Here is an 18,038-nt window from a genome sequence, read left to right as displayed (position 1 = left end):
CCAGATACCTACAAAAACTTCCTTTAGAGCAGTGGTTCCCAAACTGGGTGCCGTGGCACAGTTCCTTTTACCTCCCTTACCATTCCTACCACTCCCTACCAACCCATTTTTTAACACACTGAATGGAAATTGATAAAAAAAAAAAATTAACGTGTACAAAACTGCTGGGCTCTTATTGCTTTTTATTACATTAGAGAAAAGTAGATTTATATTGATTTGGCACAGTCTATATTTTCGTACATACCAAGGCCAAATCCTTAATTCAAATATTCTTTTGTATTTATACTAAGGACACTTGGTGCAGAACCAAGAAATTAGACATACCCGGGGAAAACCTACAATTTTGGAGCTAATCACACATGACAGGCACCTCATTGTACTGGTGTAACAGCCAGTGACAACTAGACAGGTACAAATCTATTCAACATTCAATGCAAGGTGCTGACTGTAGACAAACAGACATCTGCTGCATTTGATGTATCCTTGTCCTGGATGCACATTGGCAGTACATCAGTACAGCCAGAATGGGACACACCGTTTTCATAGTTGGGCACAGGAAGATCAAAATGGTCCTGATTATAGATCTCCTTAAAGTTTTAAACAGATGGACAAAAAACTGTATGAGTAAATATTCAATGAAGATTATGCAGGTATAACACTTGTAGTAACATGTACGATGAAACTAATTTAATTTAATCTTAATGTAACTTTTCAGAATTATACTTTACCAAAGAAATTTTTCTGCCTATATACAAACTCAATCAGTGAATGTAAATACCTATGGAAGGACACTGGCGAATAGAAGCGGTTTCTGGTGAATTGGGCAGATCAACAGCATTGGGAGCGAAAGGACTGGATGAGCAATTCCTATCAGGTGATGCTGGGATGCTTGTACTTGTAGGGACTGCAGGGATTCCTAAGTGAAGAAAACATGGTAACACATTCAGTTACTGATTAATTATCTCATATTGAGTTAGAAACGAAGACATTATAAAATCACATTCCCATTACTATTATGCACAAAGGGCTTGATTCAATTGAACGCAAATTAAATAGCGCTGGGAGGGAGCTCCCGGAGCTATTCAATACAAATCAATTCAGCGCGCTGTTAGGTCGGAGAATGCCCATTCTCCCGGCCCTTGTGTCTTAAACAGGGTGTTTAGTCACAAGAACGGGCATTCTCTGACTAAACTGCCCGGCGCGATGCTGTTTCCGCCGCACTAAGGGCAGAAAACAGCAACGCGTCTGTACTTTTGTCGGATTACTGCTCGCGCCCCTGGAGGGGTGCGAGAAGAATTCCTTAACAGCGCGCTAAATTGATTAGCTCAGGGAGCTTTCTCCCGGTACTATTTAATTTATGTTCAATTGAATTGAGCCCATTGAACCAATATCCAAGCTTGGTTTATGACATGGCAAATAGACCCCATAGATTTGCTTTGGTTGCCTTGTAAATTTCCTTATGGTCCTACTTATATATAACAATTTGTTTTCACTGACACTTTACTTTACAGTATTTTATGTTTTCATTTGCCTTTTATTTGTATCTTATTAACAACATGATTTATTTTTTCATCAACAAGAGGTTAAGAGTGTGATTGGTACCCTTATCCCTGCCCTTCATGTTCTCATCAACTTGGGCCGTTCCAGTGTTGTATGTAAAAGCAGCTAATGTGCAGGGCGCCAGTTTCAGGGTTACATGGGCCTGAGGCTGAATATTAGGAAGGGCCTATGCTGAGAAGAGGAGGGGCTGTGACCAGTGCTGTGTGGGTGTGGCCAATACACTGTCAGCCCCAATGTCTCCCTAAATACATAAAAATAAAAAAAATTAGAAATGCATGTTTAGCTGACTGTGTGACCTGCTAGGCAGCTGGTCATCTTCATGCTGTCATGACGATGGGCCTATTTTTAAGTGTAGACCCGGAACTGGATCTCCATCAGCCCCATTTTTTATCTGGCTCTGCTAATGAGCACGCTTGTTAATTTACAGAAACTTACCAGGTAAAGACAAGGGGAGTATAGATGGTACACAGTGCTTTGCCACTGCAGGAAGGGGTGCTGGAAAACAGAGCACAAAACATTGTACATATTTTATTATATGCTATAAAGGTTACTTTATAACTACTGAATTCTGTACAGTTGTATTAGTTATGTTTTATAAAAGTGAGTATATGATGTGGTGGAATGGAACTTGCTATTTACATGGAATTATGTAAGGGCAGGTACCCACTAGTGTATCAATAGTGTTTTAATGCTACTAAGAACACAAGTGAAAACACATATCATATACAAAAACGTTTCAAGTGTGTTTATTACTAACTTAGAGATCTTTGTAACATTTTCCACAGTAAATACATTGGACAGAACAAAATGTATTTCAAAAAGTGGAACACAAACCAAACACTACTGAACTATAGCAGTCGCTTCTAACAGCCGTCACAGGTATGCTGATACCAGAAAGAAAGGTACCAGTGTCATATGTTTACAAGTGCTTTACTAGTATTAAAAACACTCGTTAACAGAATGTTATTAATTCCAGTGGTTAAGATGTCTTAGACCACAGAAACTACTGTACACTTACATAGCCTCAGATTACAATAAACAGACTAAATTATTATTATTATTATCCTTTATTTATATGGCGCCACAAGTGTTCCGCAGCGCCTTGCAAAGTACATAAACAAATAATTAGACAGGCGACTTACAATACAATAGAATATAGGACAAGGACATGGATAACACTGGGGAGCAAAAAAATATATATTTTTCTTGCCAAAGTTTTAAGATCGGTTTGAGAGTACTCGTAGGTCCGATCTTCACTACAGCTGAATTGGCTCCGGTTTTCAAATTAATGCAAAAAATAAAATTCAATTATTCTCTCCATTTGAAGTAACTTACTAGTCTAGGTCTGCTTTACTTAACAGAAACAACTTAGTTTTGCTTTTTTAACAACTACCCTCTTTCAACAATAACAAGAATTTGTTTTATTTGTGATAATGTAGCTGGTGGTCACGTTTGAGACACATAACACGTTCAAATCTCACTAACGCTGGGAGGAGGCGTGGCAATGCACTGCTGAGCCTGCTGGGACATCATCAGACCACAGCCACGCCTCCTCACAGCATACAGAAAGGAGCAACAGAGAGGACCGAGTGACGCAATTAGCACGTCCTCGGCTTTTGTTGGGAGTAAGCACTGATTTTGTGAAACAAAACGTTTTCGCCGTAAAAATTAGTTCTTCTCGGAGATGTTGTACTAACAACCCTAATGGTTTTTTTTTATATTTGTGGCAAATATAGTGTTGCAAAAGAGAGAAAAAATATAACTGTATTTGCAAAACAAGTGTATCGGGCTTATTTTGGACATCACATAAGCCAGCAAGACAAGATTTGGGTGCCTCACAAAGTTTGTAAAACCTGCATGGAATCACTCCGCAACTGGACTAAAGGTGATTGAAAAGGACTTAGGACCTCGATTCAGAGCCGGTCGCACAGAGCGTGCGGTCGGTCTGAATGAGGGGAGGACGTCTTGAATTTTGAAGACATCCTCCTTTGCGGTGGTAAGGCTGTGGGTTAACACCCACCGCCTTACGACCGCCTAAGGTGATGGTCGCGATGGTCAAGACCATTGCGACCATCGGGGCTTACGACGAGACCCTAGGGTAGGGTCTCCCTTGTCGTAAGCCCCTGAGAGCTTCTGGCTCTGTCTGAGCCGGAAGCTCTCCACTGACATCACTAGTGATGTCAGTGGGGCCGCCCCCAAACGGTAGGCGTTCCCATGGGAACGCCCCCGTTTGGGCTGCCACCCCCCCTGCCCGCCTTCTAAACGGGGCGAGCTGTCAATCAACATCGACAGCTCGCCCCCTTTGGATCGAGACCCGCTACGACCGGCGCTGTCGCTCGTAGCGGGTCTCACGCATGCGCGCGATGGCACAAAGCGAAGATTTACCTTTACCATCATTCAGTTCTTTGTGCGAAGTTGAATGTGATGATGTGGAAATGTTAATTTCATCCACTGCAAGTGACAACACAGATGAAAGTGAGTTTGAAGAAAGTTCCTCGACAATTTTTCTCAAAAGGAACTAAACGATTTAATTCGTGACTTGAATTTATCGAAAAAAAGAATCTGAGCTTTTATCATCCAGACTTCAAGAAAAGCACTGTCTTGAGCTGGATGTTACTATAACATCATATCGAAATAGGGAGCAAGCCATTCTGCCGTTCTTTAGCCAAGATAACAATCTTGTGTATTAAAACAATACCCTGGATCTTCTCCAGATGATGGGCTTACCAGAATATCGAGCAGAAGACTGGCGGCTCTTTTTGGATAGTTCTAAAAGGAGCTTAAAATGCGTATTACTGCACAATGGGAATACATTTGCATCGATTCCTATCAGTCATTCAACAAAACTTAAAGAACAGTAGGAAAATATCAAGTTAGTCTTAGAAAAAATTGCTTATTCTGAGAATCTGTGGTCTGTTTGTGTCGATTTGAAAATGGTAAACTCTCTTCTTGGGCAGCAAAGTGGATATACTAAGTATCATTGTCACATATGCTTAGGGGATAGTCGTGCAAAACCGTATGGCCTCCAAGAGAAGATATAACTATAGGAGAAGCCAACATCATTCATGAGCCCTTAATTGACAGGAAAAAAAAATCATACTGCTGCCTCTCCATATCAAACTGGGTTTAATGAAACAATTTGTAGAAGCATTGGACAAGTCAAGCGATTATTTCACATATATTTGTCGAACATTTCCATCTCTTAATATTGAAAAATTAAAGGCAGGAATTTTTGACAGCTGACAGATACGGAAACTGGTGAAGAATCCAAATTTTACCACATCTATGACTGAAACAGTATTTGAAGCATGGTTGAGTTATGTGTCTGCCATTCAAAATTTTTTAGGCAATCACAAGGCAGACAATGTTTTGAGAAAGTAGGTGCCAACATGAGTATTAATGTACACTTTTTTGTACAACCATTTAGATCACTTCCTGTATAATCTAGGAGATTTAAGCGAAGAACAGGGTGAACGGTTCCATCAGGATATTCAGATAATGGAAGAAAGCTAACAAGGAAGGTGGGATCGTCACATGATGGCCGATTACTGTTGGAGTCTGCAGAGGGACTACGCGCAACAAGAATACAAAAGAAAATCCTACAAAAAACGGTTCTCATAGCATCCTAACACTTATGTATGTAATTATCTTGTGTCTTTTTATAACACTTTACGAATCAAATTTAATTAGATTAAAAAAATATCTTTTTAACTATTGTTAACATTGTTTAATGAAATTTTTCAGAAATATTAAAGACATATGCATATCTCAAAAACTACAGCTAATTGAAAATTAAGCATGACATATTCATGATCAGGAGCACAAAATTCATCCAAATCGACTCTTAAATCCCTGGCAACAGATTGACTGTTCCCCAGTGTAATGCATAGAAGCAATGAGAAAACACCAGTAGTCACCGAAGAATGGGACAGATGTAGCTTGCCACCACCATAGTATAGAGTCGAAATCAATCTCCTCATACTGTAAAAAAAATAATTTGACTATAAATCTAGAACTGTTCAAATGGAATTCTGAAAAGTTGGATTTTAGAGTGCATACATAAGTGGGCCAGACAAATTCCACAAAAGCAGGCAGTCACAGTACCCACAAATGTATCGCCGTCCTTTAAGTTTTGTGCAAGATTTGTGTAATCACTTACAGTGCATAGCTCCCTGATACATGCAGCTGACTGCTAGATCAGCTGACTTGCTCCTGAACTGAACATCATTTTGTCCACCTCTATCTAACCCTTGCTTCTGAACCACTTATACCCAGGTATGTCACACTTACCTGTGTAAAAAATTACTTTTGCACCAGTTAATATATCGAAATTGAGAGCTGAAGATGGCAGGAAAGCTGGAACCACAGGCATAGCACTGGAGTGCAATGTGTTACCTGCTGAGGAGAAAGAGAAATGATCTACAAGCACCTGTCCATGAAGCATATAAGCAGGCAGTGAAGCCTAGGTGCGTGCAGTACACACCTGGTGATCCTGTAGATGGAGGTAAGCAGGAAGCAGCTGCTAAATCTAGAGAAGAAGGCTTTCTAGTGTGATTCGGAGTTAATGCAGAGTTAACTGTTGAAGAAAATAAAAATCAGTTTACACTAATACAAAATAAAGGAGACCCAACATTAACTTCATAAACTGCAGAGGGAAGATATTTTGGGAGGTAGTTTTCCAATTTATGTAATAAATAATCATAAAATATTATATACAAGTGTAAACTACACAGGGGAGGGTAAGGCAATTTAAAACATGTTGCAGAGGTATTATCATCATTAATTAGGTTGGCAGTAGTTGGAAATAGAAGGACAATGCAGTGCTTTGTGGGAACTGCCAGATTGTGGTAACACTACATAACAGGTAAGCATACCTTAATATTTTTTTTTAACATATATAATGAGCTCCACCGGAGGCTAAATACTTTGTTGTGAGTGAAATTCTTATTTCCATGTTAATTATCTGAAACATTTTTGAGTCCATCTTTCTGCAGTTGAAAACGTCATACTACATATAGATATGCTGATTTGCATTTATCTATCCACAATTCCGTAGTACCTGTCCGGTTTTTGCCTATGCTTTGTATTGTTCGTTGAGGTGTTTGTTTTATTTTAATTTGGTGGTAAACGGCAAATCACTTATAAAACATTATTAATGGAATTTGCCTTATATTTTACTCCCCATAAGTGTATGTTGTGAATACACAGGCTGAACTTGTTTCCAAGGATAAAAGCTGTCTGTGATGTAAGTAATTCCTTAAATGCTTCTTTACATCAGGAACTGAGCAGCGCATCTTACCTACTTAACACATGAAAATAAGTACTGTATCCAAATATTTACCTTTCTTCCTCCGCTTTGGGGCTGTTTCCTGGGAATGAGAATTTCTTCTTGAAACACCTGAATAAGATTATAAATCAGGATGTAAATGGAAATCACCTATCACAGAGTATACTGTATGTAATGTTATTTGTGTGACTTCCCTTATTGGTAGACTGGATGTGATTTTAGGCCCTCTGGTACCTGCAACATCGGTTTAAATTTCCTGCATACAGGAGGCAGCATTTTCTCAGATGAAAAGACCGACTAGTACATAGCGGGACACCTTCTAAGGTCAACTATACAGCCAACATAGCCAGTCTGCCAGCTCTCACTTCACTGATCAAACTCTTATGACCAAGATCAGATATATATGTTTTATATCCACATGATGGAAACGGTTACTGTTGTTATGAGATCTCCCATTAATTGTATTAACTTGCATCTGACTACAGTCAGAGGCATTTTTTGCTACGTTTTATCTGCTTTATCGATTTTAATGTGAGTAGGGAAATAATGACTTCAGATCATGAAAATGCTCAAAGCAGTACAAAGCATTTCAGGAGATTAGTGCGATGATTTTGTGGGAGGCAAAGACATTTCCACTTTTGGAATTATGTTAGTGAGGACGGGGCTTCGTATGACAGGGGTAGTGCCAGGATGCAGGCAGGGGGTTGGCTCAAAGCTGAAGTAACACACAATTGTACAATTCACACACATGTTTTCGGCAGTTTTATGTGCACTTAGTAAACGATGATATGTACTGACAGCAAAATCACACATGAAACCACATTATTTAAAAGTGACAAATCTGAAAGAATGCAAATAATGTATTCTGCAGCTTTGCCACTGAAGAATCAAATTACCAGAAACCAGGTACATTTTGCACTTTGAGCTAACAAAAAATAAATTATATATATACAGTGCATCCGGATAGTATTCACAACGCTTCACTTTTCCCACATTTTGCTATGTTACAGCCTTATTCCAAAATGAAATAAATTCATTTTTGTCCTCAAAATTCTACACAAAATTCCCCATAATGACAACTTGTAAACAGTTTTTTTGCGATTTTTGCAAATTTAATAAAAAAAAAACAAAAAAACACTAATGCTGGGCATACACTATACAATTATCTGTCAGATATCTGTCCAATCCGGCTGGTTGAAATGAAAATCTGGTAATGTATGGGAGCCAATAACAATAGACCATTTGCTCACAAACACTGTAAAACAGACAAAAATGGTTGTTTAGACAAATTGGTTTAAACACACGAATTTAACCAATTTCCAGTGTTTAAAACCATATGATCGACTGTCATTTGCTCCCATACATTACCAACCAGCCAGATTGAACAGATATCTGAAAGATATCTGTATGCCCAGCATAAGAAATCACATGTACATAAGTATTCTCAGCCTTTGCCATGAAGCTCAAAATTGAGCTCAGGTGCATCCTGTTTCCACTGATCATCCTTGAGATGTTCCTACAGCTTAACTGGAGTCCACCTGTGGTAAATTCAGTTGATTGGAGATGATTTTAAAAGGCATACATCTGTCTATATAAGGTCCCACACTTGACAGTGCATGTCAGAGCACAAACCAAGCATGAAGTCCAAGGAATTGTCTGTAGACCTCCGAGACAGGATTGTCACGAAGCATAAATCTGGGGAAGGGTACAGAAAAATATCTGCTGCTTTGAAGGTCCCTATGAGCACAGTGGCCTCCATCATTCATAAATGAAAGAAGTTCAGAACCACCAGGACTCTTCCTAGAGTTTGCCAGCCGTCTAAACTGAGCGATCGGGGAAGAAGGGTCCTAGTCAGGGAGGTGACCAAGAACCCGATGGTCACTCTGTCAGAGCTACAGCATTCCTTTGTGGAGAGAGGAGAACCTTCCAGAAGGACAACCATCTCTGCAGCAATCCACCAATCAGGCCTGTATGGTAGAGTGGCCAGATGGAAGCCCCTCCTTAGTAAAAAACACATTGCAGCCCGCCTGGAGTTTTCCAAAATGCACCTGAAGGACTCTCAGACCATGAGAAACAAAGATTGAACTCTTTGGCTTGAATGCCAGGCGTTATGTTTGCAGGAAACCAGGCACTGCTCATCACCAGGCCAATACCATCCCTACGGTGAAGCATGCTGGTGGAAGCATCATGCTCTGGGGATGTTTTTCAGTGGCAGGAACTGGTAGACTAGTCAGGATAGAGGGAAAGATGAATGCAGCAATGTACAGAGACATCCTGGATGAAAACCTGCTCCAGAGCGCTCTTGACCTCAGACTGGGGCGACGGTTCATCTTTTAGCAGGACAACGACCCTAAGCACACAGCCAAGATATCAAAGGAGTGGCTTCAGGACAACTCTGTAAATGTCCTTGAGTGGCCCAACCAGAGCTCAGACTTGAATCCAATTAAACATCTCTGGAGAGATCTGAAAATGGCTGTGCACCGATACTTCCAATCCAACCTGATGGAGCTTGAGAGGTGCTGCAAAGAGGAATGGACGAAACTGCCCAAAGATAGGTGTGCCAAGCTTGTGTCATCATATTAAAAAGGCTTGTGGCTATAATTGCTGCCAAAGGTGCATCAACAAAGTATTGAGCAAAGGCTGTGAATACTTATGTACATGTGATTTCTTAGTTTTTTTTTTTTTAATTAAATTTGCAAAAATCTCAAAAAAACTTTTTACACATTGTCATTATGGGGTATTATGTGTAGAATTTTGAAGACAAAAATGAATTTATTCCATTTTGGAATAAGGCTGTAACATAACAAAATGTGGAAAAAGTGAAGCATTGTGAATACTTTCCGGATGCACTGTATATTAGCAAGACAGTATTGACTTATTATACTGTATGAGCAATAGCAATTTCTTATTTATTAATTAATTAACCTATATTAAATTATGGTTCCATAAAGAAACAAATATTAATTTATTTCATTAAGGAATTGATTTAAAACGAGCTCTGGAATAAATATTATGAATGTGTGTAGAAGTGTAGGCATAAAACATACTTTATAATAAACAATTCTATTTACAGTGCCTAGAATACCAATTATGCTACCAAAACTCTTATACACTTTCTCATCATCTCAAACCTTGGCTAATGCAATCTCCTATCTACTGTAGCAATCCACTAAGACTGATCTTCCTCTCTCACTCCTGCACCATTTTGCAAATCCCTACACTGGCTCCCTGTAGCCTCCAGCACCCAATTCAAATTACTGATCCTCAGGGGCGTATCTACCCATTGGCCGGGATGACACTCGCAGGGGCGCCAGCCGAGGGGGGGGCGCCATCCGGCGGTGCCACCCGCGGCCAAGGGGTACAATCAGGCTGTGATTACACTCCTGCTAGGCTGCTACTGCCCACTTAAGTGAAGAGGGAGCCCTCTTCTACCACTGGTGCTACTCCCAGTCCCTCCATGAGTAAAGTGGGAGCCCAATCTTACTGTCTGCCGCCTGCGCTACAACATGACTGAAGAGGGAGCCCGCTGCTACTGCCTGCGCTTCTTCCTCCATGCGTGAAGAGGGAGCCCGCTGCTACTGCCTGCGCTACTTCCTCCATGCGTGAAGAGGGAACCCGCTCCTGCCGCCCGTACTATGCCCTCCTCAAGTGAAGAGGGGCCCGCTCCAGCCGCCCGCACTATGCCCTCCTCGGGTGAAGAGGGGGCCCTCTCCAACCTGCATGCCACGCTGACTACCTGTTTGATTGCAGGTAGTCAGCATCAGCCTCCGCTCGTCCCCTTCAGTCCCCTTGTTCAATAAAAATGTCAGCGTGCGTGACGTCACACCTGCCGCGCCGCATGGGAGAGAAGCTGTGGCGCATGAGAAGCAGTGCTGGCTAGCCGATCCGGAAGATGCAGCCAGAAGGAGCTTTCTTCAAGTAGGTAAGTCATGAAGCTTGTAATTTATTGGGATTTGATTATATGTTTTAGTAGGTGATGTACAAGTGATTATATTTAGGCTAAATATAATCACTTGTACACTACAGGGAAAGAGAAATATGTTACTATAGAGGAGGGGGGCTGTGTTACTACAGGGATAGAGAAATATGTTACTAGAGGAGGTGGGGCTGTGTTACAGGGATAGAGAAATATGTTACTATAGAGGAGGGGGGCTGTGTTACTACAGGGATAGAGAAATATGTTACTATCGAGGAGGGGGGCTGTGTTACAGGGATAGAGAAATATGTTACTATAGAGGAGGGGGGCTGTGTTACAGGGATAGAGAAATATGTTACAATAGAGGAGGGGGGCTGTGTTACTACAGGGATAGAGAAATATGTTACTATAGAGGATGGGGGGCTGTGTTACTACAGGAATAGAGAAATATGATACTATAGAGGAGGGGGGCTGTGTTACAGGGATAGAGAAATATGTTACTATAGAGGAGGGAGGGCTGTGTTACTACAGGGATAGAGAAATATGTTACTATAGAGGAGGGGGGCTGTGTTACTACAGGGATAGAGAAATATGTTACTATAGAGGAGGGAGGGCTGTGTTACTACAGGGACAGAGAAATATGTTACTATAGAGGAGGGAGGGCTGTGTTTCTACAGGGATAGAGAAATATGTTACTATAGAGGAGGGGGGCTGTGTTACAGGGATAGAGAAATATGTTACTATAGAGGAGGGGGGCTGTGTTACTACAGGGATAGAGAAATATGTTACTATAGAGGAGGGGGGCTGTGTTACAGGGAAAAATATGTTACTATAGAGGAGGGGGGCTGTGTTACAGGGATATATAAAATGTTACTATAGAGGAGGGGGCTGTGTTACTACAGGGATAGAGAAATATGTTACTATAGAGGAGGGGGGGCTGTGTTACTACAGGGATAGAAATATATGTTACTATAGAGGAGGGCGGCTGTGTTACTACAGGGACAGAGAAATATGTAGAGATGGGGGGGGCTGTTACAGGGATAGAGAAATATGTTACTATAGAGGAGGGGGCCTGTGTTACAGGGATAGAGAAATATGTTGCTATAGAGGAGGGGGGGCTGTGTTACTACAGGGATAGAGAAATATGTTACTATAGAGGAGGGGGAGGGCTGTGTTACTACAGGGATAGAGAAAAATGTTACTATAGAGGAGGGGGGCTGTGTTACAGGGATAGAGAAATAGGTTACTATAGAGGAGGGGGGCTGTGTTACAGGGATAGAGAAATATGTTACTATAGAGGAGAGGGGCTGTGTTACAGGGATAGATAAATATGTTACTATAGAGGGGGTCTGTGTTACTACAGGGATAGAGAAATATGTTACTATAGAGGAGGGGGGCTGTGTTACTACAGGGTTAGAGAAATATGTTACTATAGAGGAGGGGGGCTGTGTTACAGGGATAGAGAAAAAGGTTACTACAGTGGAGGGGGGCTTTGTTACAGGGACAGAGAAATATGTTACTATAGAGGGGGTCTGTGTTACTACAGGGATAGAGAAATATGTTACTATAGAGGAGGGGGAGGGCTGTGTTACAGGGATAGAGAAATATGTTACTATAGAGGAGGGGGAGGTCTGTGTTACAGGGATAGAGAAATATGTTGCTATAGAGGAGGGGGGCTGTGTTACTACAGGGATAGAGAAATATGTTACAATAGAGGAGGGGGGCTGTGTTACTACAGGGATAGAGAAATATGTTACTATAGAGGAGGGGGGCTGTGTTACAGAGATAGAGAAATATGTTACTGTAGAGGTGGGGTCCTGTGTTACTACAGGGATAGAGAAATATGTTAGTATAAAGGAGGGGGGCTGTGTTACTACAGGGATAGAGAAATATGTTACTATAGAAGAGGGGGGCTGTGTTACTACAGGGATAGAGAAATATGTTACTATAGAGAAGGGGGCTGTGTTACTACAGGGATAGAGAAATATGTTACTATAGAGGAGGGGGGCTGTGTTACTACAGGGATAGAGAAATATGTTACTATAGAGAAGGGGGCTGTGTTACAGGGATAGAGAAATATGTTACTATAGAGGAGGGGGTCTGTGTTACTACAGGGATACAGAAATATGTTACTATAGAGGAGGGGGGCTGTGTTACTACAGGGATAGAGAAATATGTTACTATAGAGGAGGGGGAGGGCTGTGTTACTACAGGGATAGAGAAATATGTTACTATAGAGGAGGGGGAGGGCTGTGTTACTACAGGGATAGAGAAATATGATACTATAGAGGAGGGGGGCTGTGTTACAGGGATAGAGAAATATGTTACTATAGAGGAGAGGGGCTGTGTTACTACAGGGATAGAGAAATATGTTACTATAGAGGAGGGGGGGCTGTGTTACTACAGGGATAGAGAAATATGTTACTATAGAGGATGGGGGGCTGTGTTACTACAGGAATAGAGAAATATGTTACTATGGAGGAGTGGGGCTGTGTTACAGGGATAGAGAAATATGTTACTATAGAGGAGGGAGGGCTGTGTTACTACAGGAATAGAGAAATATGTTACTATAGAGGAGGGGGGCTGTGTTACTACAGGGATAGCGAAATATGTTACTATAGAGGAGGGAGGGCTGTGTTACTACAGGGATAGAGAAATATGTTACTATAGAGGAGGGAGGGCTGTGTTACTACAGGGATAGAGAAATATGTTACTATAGAGGAGGGGGGCTGTGTTACAGGGATAGAGAAATATGTTACTATAGAGGAGGGGGGCTTTGTTACTACAGGGATAGAGAAATATGTTACTATAGAGGAGGGGGCTGTGTTACTACAGGGATAGAGAAATATGTTACTATAGAGATGGGGGGCTGTGTTACAGGGATAGAGAAATATGTTACTATAGAGGAGGGGGGCTGTGTTACAGGGATAGAGAAATATGTTACTATAGAGGAGGGGGTCTGTGTTACTACAGGGATAGAGAAATATGTTACTATAGAGGAGGGGGGCTGTGTTACTACAGGGTTAGAGAAATATGTTACTATAGAGGAGGGGGGCTGTGTTACTACAGGGATAGAGAAATATGTTATTATAGAGGAGGGGGGCTGTGTTACAGGGATAGAGAAACAGGTTAGTATAGAGGAGGGGGGCTGTGTTACAGGGATAGAGAAATATGTTACTATAGAGGGGGTCTGTGTTACTACAGGGATAGAGAAATATGTTACTATAGAGGAGGGGGGCTGTGTTACTACAGGGTTAGAGAAATATGTTACTATAGAGGAGGGGGGCTGTGTTACTACAGGGATAGAGAAATATGTTACTATAGAGGAGGGGGGATGTGTTGCTACAGGGATAGAAAAATATGTTACTGTAGAGGAGAGGGGGCTGTGTTACTACAGGGATAGCGAAAATTTGTTACTATAGAGGAGGGAGGGCTGTGTTACTACAGGGATAGAGAAATATGTTACTATAGAGGAGGGAGGGCTGTGTTACTACAGGGATAGAGAAATATGTTACTATAGAGGAGGGGGGCTGTGTTACAGGGATAGAGAAATATGTTACTATAGAGGAGGGGGGCTTTGTTACTACAGGGATAGAGAAAAATGTTACTATAGAGGAGGGGGCTGTGTTACTACAGGGATAGAGAAATATGTTACTATAGAGGAGGGGGGCTGTGTTACAGAGATAGAGAAATATGTTACTATAGAGGAGGGGGGCTGTGTTACAGGGATAGATAAATATGTTACTATAGAGGAGGGGACTGTGTTACTACAGGGATAGAGAAATATGTTACTATAGAGGAGGGGGGGCTTTGTTACTACAGGGATAGAGAAATATGTTACTATAGAGGAGGGGGGCTGTGTTACTACAGGGATAGAGAAATATGTTACTATAGAGATGGGGGGCTGTGTTACAGGGATAGAGAAATATGTTACTATAGAGGAGGGGGGCTGTGTTACAGGGATAGAGAAATATGTTACTATAGAGGAGGGGGTCTGTGTTACTAAAGGGATAGAGAAATATGTTACTATAGAGGAGGGGGGCTGTGTTACTACAGGGTTAGAGAAATTTGTTACTATAGAGGAGGGGGGCTGTGTTACTACAGGGATAGAGAAATATGTTATTATAGAGGAGGGGGGCTGTGTTACAGGGATAGAGAAACAGGTTACTATAGAGGAGGGGGGCTGTGTTACAGGGATAGAGAAATATGTTACTATAGAGGGGGTCTGTGTTACTACAGGGATAGAGAAATATGTTACTATAGAGGAGGGGGGCTGTGTTACTACAGGGTTAGAGAAATATGTTACTATAGAGGAGGGGGGCTGTGTTACTACAGGGATAGAGAAATATGTTACTATAGAGGAGGGGGGATGTGTTGCTACAGGGATAGAAAAATATGTTACTGTAGAGGAGAGGGGGCTGTGTTACTACAGGGATAGAGAAATATGTTACTATAGAGGAGGGGGAGGGCTGTGTTACAGGGATAGAGAAATATGTTACTATAGAGGAGGGGGAGGTCTGTATTAAAGGGATAGAGAAATATGTTACTATAGAGAAGGGGGGCTGTGTTACTGCAGGGATAGAGAAATATGTTACTATAGAGGAGGGGGAGGGCTGTGTTACAGGGACAGAGAAATATGTTACTAAAGAGGAGGGGGAGGTGTGTGTTACAGGGATAGAGAAATATGTTGCTATAGAGGAGGGGGGCTGTGTTACTACAGGGATAGAGAAATATGTTACTATAGAGGAGGGGGGCTGTGTTACTACAGGGTTAGAGAAATATGTTACTATAGAGGAGGGGGGCTGTGTTACTACAGGGATAGAGAAATATGTTACTATAGAGGAGGGGGGATGTGTTACTACATGGATAGAGAAATATGTTACTGTAGAGGAGGGGGGGCTGTGTTACTACAGGGATAGTGAAATATGTTACTATAGAGGAGGGGGCTGTGTTACAGTGATAAAGAAATATGTTACTATAGAGGAGGGGGGCTGTGTTACTACAGGGATAGAGAAATATGTTACTATAGAGGAGGGGGAGGGCTGTGTTATAGGGATAGAGAAATATGTTACTATAGAGGAGGGGGAGGTCTGTGTTACAGGGATAGAGAAATATGTTACTATAGAGGAGGGGGGCTGTTTTACTACAGGGTTAGAGAAATATGTTACTATAGAGGAGGGGGGCTGTGTTACTACAGGGATAGAGAAATATGTTACTATAGAGGAGGGGGGCTGTGTTACAGAGATAGAGAAATATGTTACTGTAGAGGTGGGGTACTGTGTTACTACAGGGATAGAGAAATATGTTAGTATAAAGGAGGGGGGCTGTGTTACTACAGGGATAGAGAAATATGTTACTATAGAAGAGGGGGGCTGTGTTACTACAGGGATAGAGAAATATGTTACTATAGAGAAGGGGGCTGTGTTACAGGGATAGAGAAATATGTTACTATAGAGGAGGGGGGCTGTGTTACTACAGGGATAGAGAAATATGTTACTATAGAGAAGGGGGCTGTGTTACTACAGGGATAGAGAAATATGTTACTATAGAGGAGGGGGGCTGAGTTACTACAGGGATAGAGAAATATGTTACTATAGAGGAGGGGGGCTGTGTTACTACAGGGATACAGAAATATGTTACTATAGAGGAGGGGGGCTGTGTTACCACAGGGATAGAGAAATATGTTACTATAGAGGAGGGGGAGGGCTGTGTTACTACAGGGATAGAGAAATATGTTACTATAGAGGAGGGGGAGGGCTGTGTTACTACAGGGATAGAGAAATATGATACTATAGAGGAGGGGGGCTGTGTTACAGGGATAGAGAAATATGTTACTATAGAGGAGAGGGGCTGTGTTAGTACAGGGATAGAGAAATATGTTACTATAGAGGAGGGGGGCTGTGTTACTACAGGGATAGAGAAATATGTTACTATAGAGGATGGGGGGCTGTGTTACTACAGGAATAGAGAAATATGTTACTATGGAGGAGTGGGGCTGTGTTACAGGGATAGAGAAATATGTTACTATAGAGGAGGGAGGGCTGTGTTACTACAGGAATAGAGAAATATGTTACTATAGAGGAGGGGGGCTGTGTTACTACAGGGATAGAGAAATATGTTACTATAGAGGAGGGAGGGCTGTGTTACTACAGGGATAGAGAAATATGTTACTATAGAGGAGGGAGGGCTGTGTTACTACAGGGATAGAGAAATATGTTACTATAGAGGAGGGGGGCTGTGTTACAGGGATAGAGAAATATGTTACTATAGAGGAGGGGGGCTTTGTTACTACAGGGATAGAGAAATATGTTACTATAGAGGAGGGGGCTGTGTTACTACAGGGATAGAGAAATATGTTACTATAGAGGAGGGGGGCTGTGTTACAGGGATAGAGAAATATGTTACTATAGAGGAGGGGGGCTGTGTTACAGGGATAGATAAATATGTTACTATAGAGGAGGGGACTGTGTTACTACAGGGATAGAGAAATATGTTACTATAGAGGAGGGGGGGCTGTGTTACTACAGGGATAGAGAAATATGTTACTATAGAGGAGGGGGGCTGTGTTACTACAGGGATAGAGAAATATGTTACTATAGAGATGGGGGGCTGTGTTACAGGGATAGAGAAATATGTTACTATAGAGGAGGGGGGCTGTGTTACAGGGATAGAGAAATATGTTACTATAGAGGAGGGGGTCTGTGTTACTACAGGGATAGAGAAATATGTTACTATAGAGGAGGGGGGCTGTGTTATTACAGGGTTAGAGAAATATGTTACTATAGAGGAGGGGGGCTGTGTTACTACAGGGATAGAGAAATATGTTATTATAGAGGAGGGGGGCTGTGTTACAGGGATAGAGAAATAGGTTACTATAGAGGAGGGGGGCTGTGTTACAGGGATAGAGAAATATGTTACTATAGAGGGGGTCTGTGTTACTACAGGGATAGAGAAATATGATACTATAGAGGAGGGGGGCTGTGTTACTACAGGGTTAGAGAAATATGTTACTATAGAGGAGGGGGGCTGTGTTACTACAGGGATAGAGAAATATGTTACTATAGAGGAGGGGGGATGTGTTGCTACAGGGATAGAAAAATATGTTACTGTAGAGGAGAGGGGGCTGTGTTACTACAGGGATAGAGAAATATGTTACTATAGAGGAGGGGGAGGGCTGTGTTACAGGGATAGAGAAATATGTTACAATAGAGGAGGGGGAGGTTTGTATTAAAGGGATAGAGAAATATGTTACTATAGAGAAGGGGGGCTGTGTTA

General features: G+C 41.7%; 1 protein-coding gene across 1 annotated transcript in view; it reads right to left on the bottom strand.

Moving 5' to 3' along the window:
• Positions 1–18,038, bottom strand: part of CIITA (class II major histocompatibility complex transactivator) — a 121,516-nt gene that overhangs the window by 51,665 nt on the left and 51,813 nt on the right. The window contains exons 8-12 of the mRNA XM_088466838.1: positions 6,902–6,958; positions 6,044–6,136; positions 5,851–5,955; positions 1,996–2,055; positions 779–916 (exon numbers count right to left, since the gene is read on the bottom strand). Coding sequence (XP_088322964.1) covers positions 779–916; positions 1,996–2,055; positions 5,851–5,955; positions 6,044–6,136; positions 6,902–6,958 — 453 coding nt within the window. The remainder of the gene's footprint in view (positions 1–778; positions 917–1,995; positions 2,056–5,850; positions 5,956–6,043; positions 6,137–6,901; positions 6,959–18,038) is intronic.

The sequence above is a fragment of the Taudactylus pleione genome, unplaced genomic scaffold (assembly GCF_031769625.1).
Source record: "Taudactylus pleione unplaced genomic scaffold, aTauple2 ptg000066l, whole genome shotgun sequence".
NCBI lineage: Eukaryota > Metazoa > Chordata > Amphibia > Anura > Myobatrachidae > Taudactylus > Taudactylus pleione.
Note: the sequence above shows the minus strand (reverse complement) of the source record. Positions and strands in the feature narration are given on the sequence as shown.